The 19,734-nt window shown below is 42.1% G+C and overlaps 4 protein-coding genes and 1 non-coding gene across 5 annotated transcripts; 2 read left to right on the top strand and 3 right to left on the bottom strand.

Moving 5' to 3' along the window:
- Positions 1-23: 23 nt before the first annotated feature.
- On the bottom strand, positions 24-2,468 carry BCR41DRAFT_364923 (hypothetical protein). Its single transcript, XM_022026089.1, has 5 exons — positions 2,182-2,468; positions 1,375-2,088; positions 820-1,282; positions 598-718; positions 24-468 (listed from the first exon to the last, which is right to left on the bottom strand). The coding sequence occupies exons 1-5, from the start codon at positions 2,431-2,433 to the stop codon at positions 57-59; spliced, it is 1,962 nt and encodes a 653-aa protein (XP_021875508.1). The 5' UTR covers positions 2,434-2,468; the 3' UTR covers positions 24-56.
- Positions 2,469-4,049: 1,581 nt separating this feature from the next.
- On the top strand, positions 4,050-5,953 carry BCR41DRAFT_426782 (Bystin-domain-containing protein). Its single transcript, XM_022030778.1, has 3 exons — positions 4,050-4,299; positions 4,409-5,375; positions 5,511-5,953. Exons 1-3 carry the CDS (start codon positions 4,147-4,149, stop codon positions 5,831-5,833), a joined length of 1,443 nt encoding a protein of 480 aa, XP_021875507.1. The 5' UTR covers positions 4,050-4,146; the 3' UTR covers positions 5,834-5,953.
- Positions 5,954-6,034: 81 nt separating this feature from the next.
- Positions 6,035-7,463, bottom strand: BCR41DRAFT_364919 (putative deacetylase LmbE-like domain-containing protein). Its single transcript, XM_022026088.1, has 5 exons — positions 7,212-7,463; positions 7,013-7,112; positions 6,781-6,871; positions 6,600-6,667; positions 6,035-6,477 (listed from the first exon to the last, which is right to left on the bottom strand). Exons 1-5 carry the CDS (start codon positions 7,423-7,425, stop codon positions 6,105-6,107), a joined length of 846 nt encoding a protein of 281 aa, XP_021875506.1. The 5' UTR covers positions 7,426-7,463; the 3' UTR covers positions 6,035-6,104.
- Positions 7,464-10,513: 3,050 nt separating this feature from the next.
- On the bottom strand, positions 10,514-10,585 carry BCR41DRAFT_t158. Its single transcript has one exon. It is a non-coding gene; the product is annotated as a tRNA-Pro (tRNA).
- Positions 10,586-18,113: 7,528 nt separating this feature from the next.
- On the top strand, positions 18,114-19,729 carry BCR41DRAFT_426780 (hypothetical protein). The gene is made up of 2 exons (XM_022030777.1): positions 18,114-18,498; positions 18,825-19,729. Exons 1-2 carry the CDS (start codon positions 18,375-18,377, stop codon positions 19,496-19,498), a joined length of 798 nt encoding a protein of 265 aa, XP_021875505.1. The 5' UTR covers positions 18,114-18,374; the 3' UTR covers positions 19,499-19,729.
- Positions 19,730-19,734: the final 5 nt, after the last annotated feature.

Here is a 19,734-nt window from a genome sequence, read left to right as displayed (position 1 = left end):
ATTTTACAAAATATTTTATCACTTTATGTTTTCTGGATTGGGCATGGAATTGTTTTCTAAAAAGTGGATTTCCGACACCCATTTTCCTTAGCTAACATTTTTGCTGTGTATTTGGATCTTTGCAGCGCTTGCTTATCTTTATCCGACAGGCGAGCCACGAATAACCCGCTTTTTCGGACAAGATCATCAACTTTAGCACGACAGTCATCGTTACTGCTGCCTTGTGCATCTATATTGTCATGTCGGTCTTGACCACTTTGCTTCTCCTTCTTCATCCTCATGCCCACAAGGGCCATGTTTTTGGTGCTAGGTATTCGGAGGCTCTCTGTTTGAAGCTCATAGCCACAAATCTCAATGATGCTACAGATGTAGCTTTGGTAAGCCTTGTATTTGCCTTCAGGATAACCTTTCGGGAACGAATATCGGCTACCATTGAGGTCAAAGAAGCAACAAGGGATCACGACAAACCTAAACAATTGATTGAAGAACCTAGTTAATAAATAACCATTATAAAAAGCGTTCATACAGTTGAGTCGATCGAGTATAAATGCTCCGAAATAGTTTTTTTTTTTTTTTTTCCTTCGAGCAAATCCAGACCTGGCCATCGGTTTTGCTCGCATGGCGATAATAGGTATCCATGGTGCAAGCTCATCGGCATGGTTCCCAATGATCCAATCAATATCTTCCAGCTCCACCTCATTTGGGATCAAAGTCCTGGCTTTTGATATGAAAACATGGATATATCAAGATTAATATCTTTTTTTTTATGCGTACACATTGAAAGACATATCAAACAGTTTTTTTTTTTTTTTCGCCTACCTTCGAGTTGAGTGCCGACTCCGTAACTGTCCCATACTTTCCTTGCTACGATGTCAACTCCTATACCTTTATGGCCCTCTTCGTTTAGAATATGGGTTAACAGCCCATTACCACATCCTAGGTCTACAAATGTTTGTTTCCTTTGAAACTGTTGTTGAAGTTGTGGCTGTGGTGGTGCATGTTCATGTCTATGTTCACATTCATCTTCGCGCTCCAGTTCCCAAAGAGCGACCAACCAACTGGCAATTGCAATATCTTCAAAGACAAACTTCCGTGGGTCGGTCTTCTCTGGCCAGGCTTGCATCCACTTCTGCGCATACATTCCTTTCAACCGGGAATATGTCTTCAAGTAGAGATCCTTGGGAACCATGACATCGTGTTGGATTCGACTCTTGGTAAATCCTTTTGTAGTATTTACTCCCCATTTGTATAATTTCTTGAAAAGCTCCTTAAATGCATATTGCTGAAGGTCTTGATCAGTATATTTTATGGAGATGAAAGAACTAGACCATGGAAGAGAAAAAATAAAGAAAAAATAAAAAAGCTCAACCTTACCATCTTTTCTGTAAACTCACCTTCATCCCCAGCTAGAAGGAGGTCAAGCGTGATCCAACCGAAGCGTTTACACAATGCCTTAGCCTTGTTTGCTGGAGCTGCTTCGTTTATCGAGGCGGATGTGTTGCTGCTGTTTGGTTCAACAACTCCCTCTCGGTCTTCATATTCGTATTGTTCTTCTCCTCTATGATCACTATCTTCATCAGCGTCATCGCTCTCTTCGCCTTCCGGATCAGGTATATATCCGTATCGGAACCCACGAATTTTAGGATAATAGAAAGGCAATGATGCTTTCATGATCTGTATTTCATCCTGTTCCTGTGGAATATTATTATTGTTAAACAAGGAAGAGGAGGAGGAAGAGGATGTAGTGGTGATGGTGACAGGTGCAAAAATGGCATAACTCCTTGCACTTTTCGATAGTGATGAATCCTTTTTTTCCTCTGAAGGCTCCCCACAAGAGGATGGCATGGATAATGATCGGACAAAATAAATCTGCTCTTTCATCATAGGATCCTTATTGGAACGCCTTGGCAATAATTTCCTCTGGATAGCTCTAAATGGGGTTTTCGAATCTAGTAGCAGTTGTTCTCGTTTTAAAGTAAATGGTGATGTGGAATCATGTACATTTTGGCCTGCTTCCCCAGTATCATGCAAAATCTCTACTTTCAAAACGGGTGGAATGATCGATGGTGCCTCGAGGATCCAACGTTCCTTTTATATATAAAAAACATTGAAAGGTCAAATATAAGATTAGATACAGGAAAGCATGGTAGGAGAACAAGCATAGTGTCTTATCTGCCTTACCAAGACCTTCCAAAATACATCTTCATTGAAAGGAACAGGTGCCTTGGCTACTTGGTACCATCCTAATTGCAATTGATCTGATCCAGCCCTATCCTCTTGAGGCTTCTGAGTGTGCCGAGTTTGCTGTTTTTGTTTGCGATTGGGTAAGTCGTCAAAACTAAACAGGGCATCGTAAACAAACTCAGTTGTGGCTGTTGCGTCATCGCTCATGCTTGTTGCCTTTGAATGAACTGATCCTGCATTCAGATTCATGGCACAAAAAGTTTGACTTTAACGAGTAATTTTTTAATTCATTTATAAAATTTTGAGAAACTTCATGTTTACTGTAATTATGGGATATTCTTGTCAGTTAACGTGACCAATACAATATCCCATAATTACACTTGGAGCTTCAATATTCATCTGAATGAAAATATAAGCGCTTGTTTCCTTTCAACTTCATAGCTATTCTTTAGAGCGAGTGAACAGTTGCACTTGAGCTGCCATGCATTTACAAAGCATCCAGTTTCAAAGTTAGAAGAATTGAAAGGCGCTTTGTCCATTTCCTGATATATTATATTTAACCACATCAATCTGTCTCTTATACTATTTACAATGGTTGAGGAAAAGGAAGAAGAAATAGAAAAATATTTAACAGAATCATATGAGGACCAATGTATGCATTGGTAATAAAGGCATTCATCTATCTGCAGATGAATAAACAGCCCAGGGCGCACCACGTGAATACGGTCTGGTGATTGTGCGTTCCAATTTGGTTTCTAGAGAAGTTTTGCGCCCTATCAGGACCAATCACATCATCAAGTTTCAACACCATTCCCAACTTTTCAAGGCAGACTCTACGCCATCAACCGAAGGCGCCACTCATTTCGGTTCTCTAGCGATATCCACTGGGTAGGGGACAGTACAAGATGCCGCTTACAGCCTGATCCGACAGTTCAAAGCCAGTCAATACAACAAATCCGTCTATTCAAGTCAGAGAAACATGTTGGACAGTGACCCAAGCGCATCTTGCCGCTACGGCCTCTGTTGACAGTGCGATTTCGGAAGCCACGAAAGCACGTGGTTTCTTTTTCATCGAGTGAAGTAGTCCACGCACAATGTAGGCAGTGGCGATTTAGTTACTGTTATGTGCATTGGATGCACCTGATGTCATGAAAAGAGGCGTCTCCTGTATCAAGGCAAATGAAGAACCTCATTATGTCAGAAATTGGTGACAAAGGTGTGCAGGAGAACAAGTCACCCAGCGCAAATGTGCAATGTGCCTCAACAAAAGAATCATTAAAGCAAATACAACTGCTTTCGAAGAAGATACAGTTGGCAGCGGGCGAGAGTGGTAGTGATAGCAGAGACGCTATCTAAAGAATTAAGAAACCTGTCCGCTGCAATTTAGCTTTATTGATCATGATAAAGTGGAGATCCCAATGACAACTATATACAAACTGTACATTGCCCCCAGCACTGACAATGTGTAGCAGGTGCATTGGCCTGGGGAGAAACAACTCGCCGCTGATCACTTATACGACTTCTTCCTTTTTTTCTGTTGTTGTCATTGTTCTGCATTTACTTGAACACTTTTAGTACCTTTAATATTTCTACGTTTACTCCTGGCGCTTCAGCAGGCATTCCAGCCCTCCAGTTGCCGGAAACTACAGTCCAGCTTTGACCCAGCTCCGGTAATGCTTACGTGTGGATTGATAATCTGCATCTTCCTATCAGAGGCTTACATGATCGTTTTGTATGGTATGACTTTGATGCCACAAACCAACGTTCTATCTAGAGATCTGAAAAGTGGAGACTGCTAATTTTAATCACATGATGATTTGATTGTAAACAATTTTTTTTTTTTTACAGGTTAACTGGGAACGTCCATTGACTAGAAACCATTAACTCCTCTCCTGTACATCCACCATTTTCTTCTCCTTTACTATCAACACTTCCCCTTGAAAATATACAAATAAACTCATTATGGGGAAGGAACAATTTTCGCGTTCAAGTACAAGAGCACCTCGTCATGATCCCCTTCATGTTCAGCTCATGGGTCCGTCTGACAATGACCCCCTGGGCAAGCAACCCAGAGCAAAGGCCGCCAGAAATGAGCGCAAGAACAGACCTGATGCTGTAGGTGAAGAGTAGCGCTTGAGACATACTATATACCTCCAGATTGAATAAGAGAACCAACATAGAGACTTGGCTCTAAATTACTTTTCTCTTTTTACCTTCATTATAGAACTTTGTCGATGCAAAACTGTCCAGAAAAATTTTGTCTATTGCACAAGAGCAACAGGATGAGATCAGAAGAGAGGAGCGAGGAGGCCTTTCCTCTGACGAGGAGGAGGGAAGCACATTTGGTAAGAAATCGGGATCAGGACCCACCAGGAACCTAATTCCAGCCATTGGCGACAGTGACGAAGATGAGTCGGACATTGAGGACGGAGACGATTTTGGTACATACGATGAGATCGAAATTGACCAACAGGATGCTGAATTACTCGCCAAGTTTATGCCTGCTGCACCCAAAGAAAAGAAAACACTGGCAGATCTGATTATGGAAAAGATTAATGCTCAGAACGCTGCAAATGCTGCAGCAGCAGCCGCTGCTTCAAGCGATATGACAGTACTGGGTTCAGAAAATAAGAAGGGACCCTTGGATACTGCAATGGACTATGCGGATGATGATGACGCTACCACTAGCGCGGATCGCCCAATGCCTATGGGTCTGAGTCCTAAAGTCATTGAAGTCTACTCTAAAGTGGGTTTGTTATTATCTCGTTACAAATCTGGAAAACTGCCCAAGGCCTTCAAGATCATTCCTTCACTTCAGAATTGGGAGGAAATTCTGTACATCACTGCACCTGAGAACTGGACAGTCCATGCCACTTATCAGGCTACCAGAATCTTTACATCCAACTTGAAGGAGAAGCAAGCACACAAGTTCTTCAGCTTGGTATTATTGGACAAAATCAGAGACGACATTGCAGAAAACAAGAAGTTAAATTACCATCTTTATATGGCCTTGAAGAAGTCGCTGTACAAGAGTAAGGCTTTCTTCAAGGGTATCTTGTTCCCACTTTGCGAGTCCGGTAACTGCACACTCAAGGAAGCAGCCATTGTTGGATCCGTTATCACCAAAGTTAGTATACCTGTTCTGCACTCTGCTGCCGCTCTTCTGCGATTAGCTGATATGGAATACACTGGTAAGTGTCTTTTTTATTGTTTCATGCTTAGACGTCTCTTTTCTGTGGAAAGACATCTCTGAAACCAGACCTTGATATTTTATTTTTAGGTTCCTTGTATCTAATCTTTTTCTTTTTCTTTCTTTTTCTGCTCAGGGCCCAACTCCCTCTTTATCCGTGTATTATTGGATAAGAAGTATGCTTTGCCATACAAGGTCATTGATGCATTGGTGGATCATTTTTTGAGATTCAAGATGGATCCTCGGATAATGCCTGTTCTCTGGCATCAATCTTTCCTGATCTTTGCTCAACGCTATAAATCCGACATCACACCAGACCAAAAGCAAGCCCTGGTTGAGCTCCTACGTTTTAAGACCCATGAGGGTATCTCACCCGAAATCAGAAGAGAATTGATGAACAGTGTGGCTCGTGGAGAAATGTTACCCGAACCAACTGACGACATGTTGATGGATATTTAATGAATAGAAGGAAATTACAGTTCTTGATCTTTCTCTTGCATCTTATACAATCACTATCTATTTTTTCTCATACTTCTTTACTTATCACTCTTCCCACGCCTGCTCACATCATACTCATGCATTAAGTAAAATAATATAAATAAAAAAAGAAAAGAAAAAAGAAAAAGCGTTACAATTTTCTCATTTTCAATATTGTTGATTGACCGTTTGTGCTCCACTGTTTTTAATCTTCATCGTCACTGTTCCTACAGACTACAATTTTCTCTTTCTTTTACATAACTCGCCTTAATTCATTGACAGACATGTATCTTGAAAAGATAACGTAGAGCTTGCGGAACCACACCATCTGCGACTCATGCTTCTCCATAGCCCCTTTAGCTTGAGCAATAGCTTTGGGTGAGCTGACAAACAACAACTCCAAAGGTCGAAGGCTACCGGGGTTACTATTGCTATTAGATCCGCCTGCCAAGGGAGCTGCACCGCCAAGCCCCAGGTACTGAGAAAACAATGGCATTAGAGCTTCTGTCATCACCATCGTGAAGGGCAAATCTAGAAGTGAGATGTACTTGCGGAGAAGGGAAATGGATTTGAGAACATAGCATGTCTTCACAGGAGTATGCGCCTTGAAGGTTTGGATGAAATAGCTATTATTATTATTCAGTTAAATTATAACCAATAAAAATAAAATAAAATAAAGCATATGAGCACAACCATTTTCATTTCTGACATTACAATTGAAAGGAAAAAACGCGAAATAAATCTTTACGTTAATCCAACATAGCATGCAATATGGTTTCTATGTCCAGAGACGCCTTTTTCGTCAAAAGTTATAATCTAGGCAAAGTTAGAAGATTTAAAAAAGAAGTCGATCGCGATGTGAGCTGAATAGACAACCTTTTTTTTTTTTTTTTTTTTAGTCCATTTAATAATGAATAATCTTAACTTACAGTCTCGATCCCATGCTTCTTAGCAAACAGGTTCATCTGATCACCGACTAATGATGGATCCCAGAGTACTTTTGGACCATCCTTTAGATCACTGAATTATATGAAAACATTGAATAATGGAAAGTGAGCAAGCAGGACAGTAGGTTTTTGGATCGTTTTTGTTTGTATATCTGGATAATAAATTGATTTTCATCCAAAGAATTATAGATCAATTTAAACACAACCGTCGTACTCGCGCTCCAAAATTGTGACATGAGATTCACGGATCCCAAAGGCCCTGCAACTTGCCACCAGTTCCTTCTTTCTGATTTCGCCAAGATTATCATGGTTCCCTATTTCGTGAGACATGAAAATCAGTGATCGGCCTATATTTTTTTCTCTTTTTTTCTTTTGATAACACAATAGTTACATGACGAGGGATGAGGACATACCGCTGGACAGGCATAGTACTCTAACCACGTTCCCATGTTCGGATCTCGTCAACTCTGCTAAAGTAGGGCCAAAGAACATGACCTCATCATCAGGATGGGCAATGACGAGTGCAATGCTGGTCCTGGTAATAGGAGTCTTTAAGAATCGACCGTGGAAGAATGCATAGCCACAGATGGAAGTGAAAAGTAATGCGTAAAACGCATATAACATCATTTTGTGTAGTTATGAAGGGCAAGAGGGAAGAAAGATGCAAACAAATGCCTAAACTTGTCATGAAACACACCTTGTGTAAAAAAACACTGGAAAAATGACAAAGTCACGTCTCCATTTTCTACGGATTTTGGTAGTTACGCGTTTTATTTTCTGTAATACCCGAGGGAAAAAAAAATCTCAAGATCCACTTCACTATCGATTTTATGTCATATCATTTAAATAAAGAGACTTTAATCTATCATGCTTGGTTTTATGAACTATAGGACTATGGTATGATTTGTCTATTTCTACTCGGTCTGGCCTCGCTCACCCAAAGAAGTTCTTTGTGGCTAGAAAAACCACCTTTTTTGTACAGGAACTACGAGGCTCTTTAAATAAGCAGTGATTACAGACAAAAAAGGCTCGTTACCACACTCTGTGGTGCCGTTTTAGTAAATGATATGTTTTTGTAAGGCTACACTTCTGTATGGCCCTATTCTCATATCCTAATATCAAGCACATTCCTTTTGCGGTAATAGTATTACGCTTATCATTTTTTATAGACTTTCTGCAACTCTTTTCATAAATATGAAGGTGGAAAGGGCCTCATATCAACCCCTATAGCGTGCTGTACAATATTAATTGAACTCATTCACAAACCACTTTTATGCGTAATGCCTCAATGTTAAAAAATAAAAGAGAATCAGATATTAATAAACATCCATTTTTTTCTGAAGCTAACTTGGCCTAGGACTGTATATAGTTTCTCCCAGGCGTTGATGCACACTGTTATTCTATTACACCTCACTGTTTTACCTTACTTATCCGCCTCCCGAGACCAGTAAATAAATGAGCCCGAAATGCTCTTGCTGAGCGCGTCTAATACCAAGCAAAAATCCTTCAGATCTTCAAGTCTATCATCGTAACCTTCATGACCTCTTCAATGAGGAACAATACATTCATATCCTTACAAGCTTTTATCAGCTTCGAGCAGGGGTTGTAACCTCGGTAACACTAACACTTCTCAACTTGTAATGGATAAAACAATCAACGAAGTAAAAATCTGGCTGGATGAAGTTATTTGCACTGCCCCGTACACACTTTACTTACACTGCTCCCCCGTGCAAATAAATTTTTTTTTATTTGCACGGGGTACAAGCAGCAACGTGTATCCTACATATTACATGATTCTAGCTTTATAAAAAATAAGCAGAGGTGAGTCTAGAGTAGGAAGGGGTCTGGAATTATTACTGTCGAAAGTTGCAGCGCCGTGGGAGCTGCCAAACAGCTCATTTGTGACATACAAAAATACTTCACCAACCAAGATGGAAATTTACCCTTTTATTAATGAGGTCAATGTGGATAATCACTGAAGTCTTTGGGTAGTACATGCTGAGGGAAAACGGCAAGAAATAGATTGAAGACAGACAGTGCTTCTTCATTACCATTTCAAAATTTTATTTTTTGAACAAACTTTCTTTCAGGTGATTGTACAATATGAAGCTAGTCCCTAGACGCAGTGAGCATCTACATGTGTGCTGCTGAGTATGCGGCACTGCGTGCTAAAGACGACCAAAGGCAAGTTGGCTATTTTATTGGTGAAAAATCAACCCTGATTGAGCATGATATTAAACTTGGAATTTAATGACAAAACTAAGGATGTATTAATGTCACGGTTATGCTATTAAAGTATTTTAGCTATTTATATATAGAGAAAAAGGTAATTGTGGCGCGATCGGTTTTGAGTGCGAACTGTTACCAACTATCAAAAGATAAGTAATCTCTCGGGTTACAAACGGATGAGAGGATATATATTCCACAAAATAAACTGAGGTTTACCCATAGTATTTTGGTGAATTTGATAAACAAAATTTAGTACCGAGGGCGCTTGAGTTCTTAATAAAGAAGGACAGAGATAAGGACATATAAGAAAGAGAAAAGAAAGAGAGTAGTAACATGGCACGCTATGCATCATAGCAATGAGTATGGTAGTATGATTGTTTGTATATCTACCGAAACAAACTACACGTTAGAGGCTCCTAATAACTGAGATCATCGTTGTGTTCTTAATAGTGTACGGAAATACCAGAGATGTATGCACGCGCTAAATGAAAGAAAGCATCGGGGAACCATCCACAATCTATAACAACACGGTCAGCAAAAGTGCAAAGTAGAGTGGCATAGTATATTTCAATTATAGATAAATCATTTGTAATTCTGTATTTAGTCCCAGAGTCGCATAAAGAATGCCAACATCTACTCTGAGCTACATACGACCTTGATAAGATAAATATTCTGTTCAGTATTTGATGCTTAGGTAGCGGCTCTGGATCTAAGCCTGTGTCGTGGAAGGCTTCCTGGTTATGGTATTTAGGACTGAAATAAAGACCCCGTACAATAAAAAAAAAGACCCCGGAGCAGTGTAAATAAGGTGTGTACGGGGCCGTGCAAATATATTTTTCCAATCTGGATTTCTATCTAGCTGTGACGTTTCATTGTCAACATTTTCAAGCTTTACCGAAAGTTCAAGAAAACGCCTTTTCCAATGGCGATTATATATTACATCGCTCGCCCCTTGCATCCTTCAATCAGTTTCTTTAATACAAGGATTAATCTATTTGGCAGCCCATTACCAAATATGATCAGTTTTCAAAACTCTCTTTGGCAGTCCAGCTGCCAAAGAGCACCCTCATAAAAAAAAGTGTTTGCACGGTCCCGTACACGCCTTACTTACACTGCTCCTCTAAAAAAAAAAAAAAAAAAAAAAAAAATATAACGGTTTCTTTATGGACATGTTGATACCTTGGTGCTGTAAGCGAAGTCACTCATTTCAAGTCCAACTGTCGTCGCTCCATCCGAAGCCGCTAACAGGCATCGAAGCGCAACTTATTCATATGGGTTTTACTCTTTCTGACAAACACTAATATTTGTAATTACATGGTGAGTGCAACAAGGCGTAGTGTGTGGCCAGTCAACCTTTTCAAATTGGTTTTACAAAACATTATTTGGCAGCAAGGCTGTCAAATAGATTACAATATTGTAGGTTGACAAAAAAGAAAAAAAAGGGTTGCTCGAGCACCTAATTCATCTTTCAAAAAGTGGAAAGAGAGGGCCGAACCGGGAATTGAACCCGGGACCTCTCGCACCCTAAGCGAGAATTATACCACTAAACCATCCGGCCGCCTTTCATGTCTAGCTCAGAATCAGAGTAATTTAATATCTAATTTGTAAGTTCGATCACGTGATAAATGCTTATAAATAATAGCTGAGATTTGTTTAAGGGGTAATAGATAGATACAAAATCAGGAAAAGATAGGATAAAGAGTGTCAACAAGAATAGCGAGGCCCAACGACTGTCAGGACTGTAATGGGACGGAGGAACGAGGGTGAGCATGCCCACTGGACTGTCCAAGACTTGTACCACGGTTTGGTGCCGAAGGAACTGATACAAAAATGGAAGACGATCTTCAGAACCACAGCATCGATCTCAAGGTACATTGTTTGCCGCTTTGTCAAGTCAATCGAGGAACTCGGCAGGACTGAAATCTGGAACAGACGCTGCAAAGTCACCGTCAACTGGGAAAGAGAAAATGGTATCACCTCTGTGAGCAAACGCGCCAGGGGACGCAACTGTGTTGGGAGGCACAGACGTAGCAGAGGTGAATTCTTTGGCTCTCACCAGGGACAACGACGAACAGCAGATGTGAAGGCGATCAGGACTGAGGCAGACCGGCGAGTGGCGGCAAGCTACCGGCAGCAGGTGGAATTGGCGATTATGGAGCGCCTGGAAAGCTGTAAATTTTTGATGATTGAGGACAGCGGCTAAAGGATGACCTTCGCGCACAACAGGCCAAGTAGGGAGTAGAGCCGTGCCACAGGTCCTCTGGGACCAAGGAAGTCTACTCAATGCTGACGTGGTTTATGAACAGGATGTAGTACTGTGGCAGTATGACGATGCGGCTTCGGCCGATTATTGGATACCGCTTTATTTGCGACCCCAGTAATGGGGCAACCCATTTATAGAGCTAACATCAAAATAAATCCTACATGACCTCGTGGGTCCTTGTTATCAAAAAAAAAAAAAAAAAAAACGACTGTCAGGACTGTATATGAAGCTATGTAAGAGCAAAGCACGTATGCCGTCAACCACACCCAACAGCATAATGCATCACCCTAGATTCTATGCAATTAAAAACTTAGAAGACGCACAGACAGAGGAGCAGATATCAACCCTGTTCCTACGCCTAAATGACAATGGGTTGATGGGACGTATCTGTAGAGCACGTCTCATTGCCCTCCAGAAGCGCCTTAGGACGAGCAAGCTCCCAACTGCAGAGCCGCACAAAATAAAAGCATACAAACACAACTTCGCATCAAGCGTCTGTAAACTAATGGCCGATCGACAAGTGAAGTTTGACTTGCAACTAGCAAACGATTTTGGGCTCCCTGGAAATGCTCTCAATATAGCAGACATGCTTCATGGCATTGTGGATGACCAGCCTGTGCGGGAATTAGCAGCAAGAGGAATATATTATGCTGAGCAAACTCTAGACGAGGATTCGTCACTCAAATCCTGGAATGAGGTACGTACGAAAAGGAGAGACCCAAAGGCATCTCCAGCATGGTTCCACAATGTTCAAAATGCCCTTCATGAGTCCCTTTACACACACAACTTTATCGAAGTATGGTGTAGAGACAAAAAGAACATTCTTCAGAGACTAGACGAAGAGGAAGAGAGAGATTTAAGGGAGCTCCAACAGCTAAATGAGGCTGAAAACAATGAGAGAGCAGATGAACTACTCACAGAAGACAATATGTTGGAGGAGCAGCCCACTGAGGATGATGAGGATGATGACGTTGGATATATAAGTTACCTCAGTGACGTGGAAGAAGACCCCAGAGAGCCACTTGATCCCCTAAGTGTAGAACAGCGGGAGGAAAGAGAAAGAAGAGCACAGTGTTACATACAAGAGGGTATGCAGGAGTATGAAGGATACACTGAGTCTGATCGCGAACTCCAAAAAGAATACTTGCGAGAAAATTTTGAAAAAAGAGAGCGTTTGAGAGAAAAAGAGCGCGAAGCTAACGAGAGGCATAGGCTGTGGAAAGATCCTCAAGGAAGGAAAATGTTACAATTTCGCGACCGTTTGGAAAGAGGGAAGAGGGAGCAATGGTTGCTAAGAAAAATAGAGCAAGAGAGGAAAAAAGAAGAGGTGGAGAGAAGGAGAGTGTGGCGACGTGAACAGTGGGTGCAAGCCAAGCAAGAAGCCGCACACTCGAAGGCTATCGAAAGAGCTCGCCGTCAAGAACGCCTACGGTTACAGGCTAGGTTTCAAAGGCTCGATGAACAAGGAAGAAGAGAACAGCGACGACGAGCGGCTTTCAACCGAGCAAGACGTAGAGCACAAGAGCGAAACAAGATACGTGGACGCCATGAACTCGATGAACAAGCTCTCGATAGGAGGCTCAGGACGAAAGCGCAAGAAGAGATGGACTCCTCAAGAACAAGGAATAATAAAATCCCAGAGGGTCATCATCGGTGGTTTGGCTCCTCTGAGTGCCTAGGTGTAGAGATCCCACAGGTTGACATGGACAATATACTGCGTCAAAGAGAGAAACTATCAACGATGAGTCAGCTAACACTTTACTCCGATGGGTCCCTTGAAGAGGCAGGAAGAAGGGCGGCGCGGATGGCTTTCGGGGTGGTGGCTCAGATAGGCCCAGAAAGCTTCTCAAATGTAGTTTCAGGTAGAGTCGATGGGTATGCTTCATCCACCAAGGCAGAGCTAGTAGGACTGTACGCAGCCATTCTAGTCAGTCCCCGTAACGTTCCAACGACTGTCTACATAGACAACATGGCGGTAGTGGTTCAGTTCAAGGACCTTACTCAAAAGCGAGAAGCAAGCACTGAACGGCAGCGATTGCGATCCAAGTACGCAGTGTGGTGGGCAGCCATTTCGAGAGCGCTCTTTAAGCAGGGCGGGAAGGTAACTGTGAAATGGGTCAAGGGCCATGCTGGGAATAGAGGCAATATAAGGGCAGACCAAGCCGCCAAAGATGCTCATTTTAGCGAAATGTGGACAATCAAAGTACTGGAACACAACGATCTGCGCTGCCACGCTATTTTCGAGAACGAGGTGGTGGAGGATGATCTTAGACACCTGCTAAAACTCCAATCAGCAGTGAGAACACATTATTTGTGGGCGTCTCAGAACAGAGTCAGGAATTATATTGCAGACTGGCGAGAAGTAGAATGGAAAGCAAGCCTGCATATTCTTCACGATGGCAACACGCCTAGAGGCCTCTTCACCAGCCCAGCAGATTGTCACAAGAGAGCGCACAGAATAAAGAAGGTCCATGGTATGCTTCCTACACTCACTTATATGAGGCAGTGGCGACCGGACCTGTATGAGACTGACATCTGCAGGATGTGTGAACAGGAGCAGGAGGACATAGAACACCTCTGGCGATGTCCCATGACACTGGACGAGCAATTGAAAGGTTGGAAGCAGGCCATAGAACTCATCACGAAGGATGGCAAAAGAGCATTAGTGAAGGAGAAGAAGCTCTGGGAAGACAAACAAGGGAAAACACAGGAGCCAAACCTGAATAAAGGAGGCCCCTCGTTTACACCTGTAGCCGACAACGTGATTTGGGGCTCTTTGGAAGCGATGTTCAAGGGCGTCAGAGAGATTCGACATGCGAGCACTCTGTTTGGTGAGGAAGATGTGGATATGGGACGGAGGAACGAGGGTGAGGATGCCCACTGGACTGTCCAAGACTTGTACCACGGTTTGGTGCCGAAGGAACTGATACAAAAATGGAAGACGATCTTCAGAACCACAGCATCGATCTCAAGGTACATTGTTTGCCGCTTTGTCAAGTCAATCGAGGAACTCGGCAGGACTGAAATCTGGAACAGACGCTGCAAAGTCACCGTCAACTGGGAAAGAGAAAATGGTATCACCTCTGTGAGCAAACGCGCCAGGGGACGCAACTGTGTTGGGAGGCACAGACGTAGCAGAGGTGAATTCTTTGGCTCTCACCAGGGACAACGACGAACAGCAGATGTGAAGGCGATCAGGACTGAGGCAGACCGGCGAGTGGTGGCAAGCTACCGGCAGCAGGTGGAATTGGCGATTATGGAGCGCCTGGAAAGCTGTAAATTTTTGATGATTGAGGACAGCGGCTAAAGGATGACCTTCGCGCACAACAGGCCAAGTAGGGAGTAGAGCCGTGCCACAGGTCCTCTGGGACCAAGGAAGTCTACTCAATGCTGACGTGGTTTATGAACAGGATGTAGTACTGTGGCAGTATGACGATGCGGCTTCGGCCGATTATTGGATACCGCTTTATTTGCGACCCCAGTAATGGGGCAACCCATTTATAGAGCTAACATCAAAATAAATCCTACATGACCTCGTGGGTCCTTGTTATCAAAAAAAAAAAAAAAAAAAAAAAAAAAAAAAATAACCTTGACGACAAACAGCGCCATAGGATGCCAAAAGAGAAGATGGGAGTTTTATAGGTGAGCTCACCAACTGAGTTACCGGATGACAAACGCTTGCTGTGAAAAGGGAAAAAAGATAAATGGCAAGGTGAACTGCAGGTGAAGAACAAGACATATGGGGAAAACTGAAGGCTTCATTGAGAAGGAAGTTTCTTTAGCTTTAAAACCTAGCCTACAGGCCTGACCGTGGTGCTTTCTCGGTGAGGTGGACTCGCCTATAGCCTATAGGGCTTTGCACAAAGATTCTTTTAGCTGTGATGTCCCGATTAGAAGATACAAAATAACCTGAAAATAAAATACTGTGGCTAATCAATATTTTAATTTACTAAGCAGTTGGAAGGGTGGACAAGAGCGATTAGAGCGATTGAGAATATCAATCGTGACAGACAAAGGGCTCTAGCGAAGGAGAGGAGACTTTAGGGGGACAAGCTGCGTCGGGCACAGGCACCAGAACAGAAACAGATTGGCAAGGGACCTATGTTCATGCCAGCAAGTGAAGAGGTGATATGGGCGTCATTGGAAGGCATGTACAGAGGAGCTGCTGCAATTCGTCGATGAAGACGATAAAGATGACGACGGCGAAGGAGCCATCAGGACAGTCCAAGACCTTTACCATGGATTGGTGCCGAAAGACATGGTCAAGAATTGGAAAGATACTTTCAAGACAACCGCATCTATTGCAAAATATGTGGTTTGCAGATTTATCAAAGCTATCGAGGAAATCGGAAGGACTGAGATCCGGAACAGACGCTGTAAAGTTACTGTCGACTGGGAAAGAACTAAAGGCGTCACCTCTGTGAGCAAACGCGTCAGGGGATGCACCTTGTTGGGCAGCACAGACGTAGCAGAGGTGATTTCTTAGGACCTACCCTGAGACAACGACGAACAGCTGACGTGAAAGCGATCACGATGGAAGCTGACCAAAGAGTAGCAGGGAGCTATCGGCAACAATTAGAACTGACAGTAATGGAACGGCTGGGATGGTGTCGTTTTTTGATGATTGAGGACTGCGGCTAGAAGATGACTTTAGCGCACAGCAGGCCAAGTGGGGAGCAGGACTCGTCAGAGGTTCCGTAGGGATCAAGAATTACCGCTCATGCCGACGTGGTTTGTGAATAGGATGCGGTTAAGACCGATTATTGGAAAACGCTTTACGTCCCTAGTAATAGGGCAACCCATCTATAGAGTCTATTTCTAATAAATGTGCTAGTTCTCGTAGAATGACCTAGAAAAATCAGAGAAAGGCGGGGCACTCCTAGCATGTTGGATTCAAAGGTTTTCGAGACAAACTTTCAAATACATGAAATGCGTTGTGGTCGGAATACAAACGACACTGGTTTCACCAAATAATTACTGTCCATGCGCATGTACTGTACAGTGGAATCTCGATAATTGTACACTTTTGTACAATTTTCGAATTTGCTATATTTCTCGGTTATTGATTGGCTAAGAAGCCCACAATTCATGAAAAACTATTCTAAAAATCCTCTGCTGATTCCCCTACTCCAGTTGAGTGTGGGTTTTTTAGAATACTTTTTTTTAAAAGAGTAAGGCTCTTAGCCAACCAATGGCCTAGAAATATATCAAATTTGAAATTTGTACAAAAGTGTACAATTATCGAGATTCCACTGTAGATTGTTCAGCTGATCAAGTCTTTTGTTTCCCACCACTTTAAGCTTGGTCCTTCCCGAACTTAGCCTCGCTTAGCGCGCAATCAAGAATTTTCATTTGGTATTGCTAAATTAATTTCGGCAAATTCAACCAACCTGTGAGTACAATAGAGAATCGTTGACCTGAGGTGCGGAATGCACGCACATTTATGACTTGTTTAAAGGCAGTTTAATTTATGAAATGACCTCATGATTTAAATCTTACTGGGGATTTTTAAAGGAAAAAATTTGGTCATCTATGTTTCACTGACAAACGAAGGAGAAAACTATGGATTCATGAACAAAGAGAAGCAGCTTTGGTTTCTCGGAATCCCAGGAGTGATAGTCGCCTAGAGCTTCATCTGTTACAGAGAAGCACAAGCTCAAGCAATGAATAAACTAGGTGTATGCAGTAAATATTTATACTGAAGGCAGAAACATACTTGTTTTATTTAACAGTATAACAATGGAATGAAGACTATACAAACATGTAATATGTATATATATCCAATACAACAGATAGGCACTAAGCATGGGGCGCATTATGAATGTGTGACAAAAGCAACGCCCTTCAACTTTCAGTGCCATACAGTAGCAAAACTCATCTTTGCTTTTCCAATCAAATGCACCACCAGCTTTTGTTTGTCTTTTTTTGTTCTAGCACAACCAGAAAATTGAAGGAATGTTTGAAAATAAAATATTCCATCAATATTGTAAGTATACCTTGGTGGTTCACTTGAATTGACTATAGAGACTATGTTTACCGCGGAGGTCCGGATAAATGTGAGTTTTCCTCCAACCACATATGAATTTAATATACTCTTTTTTCTCTAATAAACGAAAAGGCCTGGTCATAGCTCTATGTATAATCTTAGTAAGCGACAGTAAAGATGAGTCGTAAGAATGGAAGCGGAGTCGTGAAGGTATGAACACTCAAGGAAAAACTTTTGAGTAGCACTTATTTGTTTACTTTAGATGATCGGAGATATATATGAGAAAATCTGAACATACTGTATGGAACTATGCCTTAAAAGGGTTTTCATCTAAAAAGTGCCTTGTTTGGATTGATCGTTCTTATTAATTAACCGCAATTTCCTTGTTGCACCGTATATATATACCATGATGTTGTTCACATTTCTCCTTGCCTGAGAATCCAGGGATTCAGTAAACGGTTGATAAATGCATTCGATTAGTCCAAAATGTTATCTCATGTGAAGCCTATTTTTTTTCGGCATGTTTTGCTACAGGTACAACATCAACAGCAATAAACACCAACAAAAAACATTGGATATGAGGCAGACTAATGAACTATTGTACTCCTGTTCCAGAGAAACACCACTTTGATTGGTCGGTTGGCCCTAAGGTTTTCATTAGTCTTTGTTTCAAGTCGACTTCCGACATAAAGAATTTTGAGAATTTTGGGACCATTAGACTACAAGACTTTACATGTATATATGTATACAAAGCAACAACTTTCCCATTCATCCTCAATATAAAAAGGATCGCATCGTTCACCTTTTTTTTTTTTTTTTTTTTTTTTCTTCATCACCATCACGCCATTCCACTGGATATTCATCCACCACCTTTCCATTCTTTGAACAAGAATCAAAAATCATTCGGATAATTACGAAACCTGCTTCGCCCTTCAGTAACACCGACATTCCGCTCCTTCACTCTCGCCCTCGCCCTCCTCTTTCCTGACTTTTTCACTCTTATTACTCCACATTTTTTTTGACAGCTACACACCTACGATTTTACTCATTAGCATAACCTCTCTCCATCAATACCGTTAACACCTTTTGAACATCAACATGCTTGCTCGTACTACTCTCTGCGCCTTGGTTGCTCTCGCCATGACTCTTTTGACCACTGTCACCGAAGCCCACTCTTGGGCTGACTGTGTCGACTGGCGCTTCAATGACCCTAAAAATCCAGGTAAGAAATGATAATAATAGCAAAAAAAGAAGATTTATACATCTAAATAATATATGAAATATAATTTTTCAACATAAACCCATTGGGTTTACAATCTATTGAAAAACATTTTGCGAAAGGGCTCTTTTCATCATCTTCTGATTGACGAGAATGTGTCACTGCTCTCAACAATCGTTTTCCCCCACGATCGGCTCTTTATTTGTTTACTCCTGTGCTTCTGTACTCTTTGTCATACCGTTTTTCTTCATTTCTCACTTACAGAGTAGAATTCACGCGCATAAATAGTATTCTAATTCATGTGTTATTATAAATATGTAATTTAATAGGCTGGACCAACAAACACGGAAAGTGCTTTGGCTGGGCTCGCAAGTACCCTGTCACCTCCAGAGTCACTTTTGGTGGCCTCGACTCGGCCTCCCCTAACCGCCACTACCAACAAAACCCCAGTGACTTCACTTCCTGCTCCGATGGTAGACATGGTCGTGAACCTGGTGCTGATGAGACACGCCAGAACCCCATCTCCAAAGCTTATGGTGGAAGATACGGCGCCATGGCCACTGGCAAAGCCGGCGAAGAGATCTGTGTCCGCTGGCCCGCTAAGAACCATGCAGTCCCCGATGAAGACGATCGCGGCGTATTCATCAACATGCCCAGCGAGCCTACTAACCGTGATCCTTCTCAGTCTCAGCTCATGAAGATGAATATTGCCAAACTCCCTTACAAGAACTGCAACCACATTCGTGGTGATACCGACCATACTCCATGCGGAGGCTGCTTCAAGATCCCAGAGGACCGCAAGACTGGTACCTACATGGTTCAGTGGCGCTGGGAGTTGAATGACGACGAGTGGTACACTTCTTGCTGGGATCTCCGTGTCATTGGCCGCGAGGAAGAAGAGAAGGAAGATGACGGTGAGATTAAGCCTCCTGTTCCTATCCCTAACAACGGTACTCTTAGCAACATGACTTGCATCTTCAAGGATCTTGCTGAGGATAACTAAAAAAAAGAGCGCATTTTCTCTTTTTCTTTTTCAGATAAATATTGAAGGCTGAATGAGGCTGGCTCCTCCTTTTCCATCTATATTTATTCCCATATATTCACTCTATCACCTTAAAAAAAATCGTAGAACATCATCACATTGGCAATGAAAACAATAGCATGATCTGCACCGTATATTATGTGTACTAAGTAAATGTAAATTAAAAGTTCATAAAAAAAAAGTGTAGATGCTCAAGT

Source organism: Lobosporangium transversale (assembly GCF_002105155.1).
Source record: "Lobosporangium transversale strain NRRL 3116 chromosome Unknown BCR41scaffold_78, whole genome shotgun sequence".
Taxonomy (NCBI): Eukaryota; Fungi; Mortierellomycota; class Mortierellomycetes; order Mortierellales; family Mortierellaceae; genus Lobosporangium; species Lobosporangium transversale.
The sequence above is the reverse complement of the archived record's forward strand: the minus strand, read 5'-3'. Positions and strand labels throughout refer to the sequence as shown.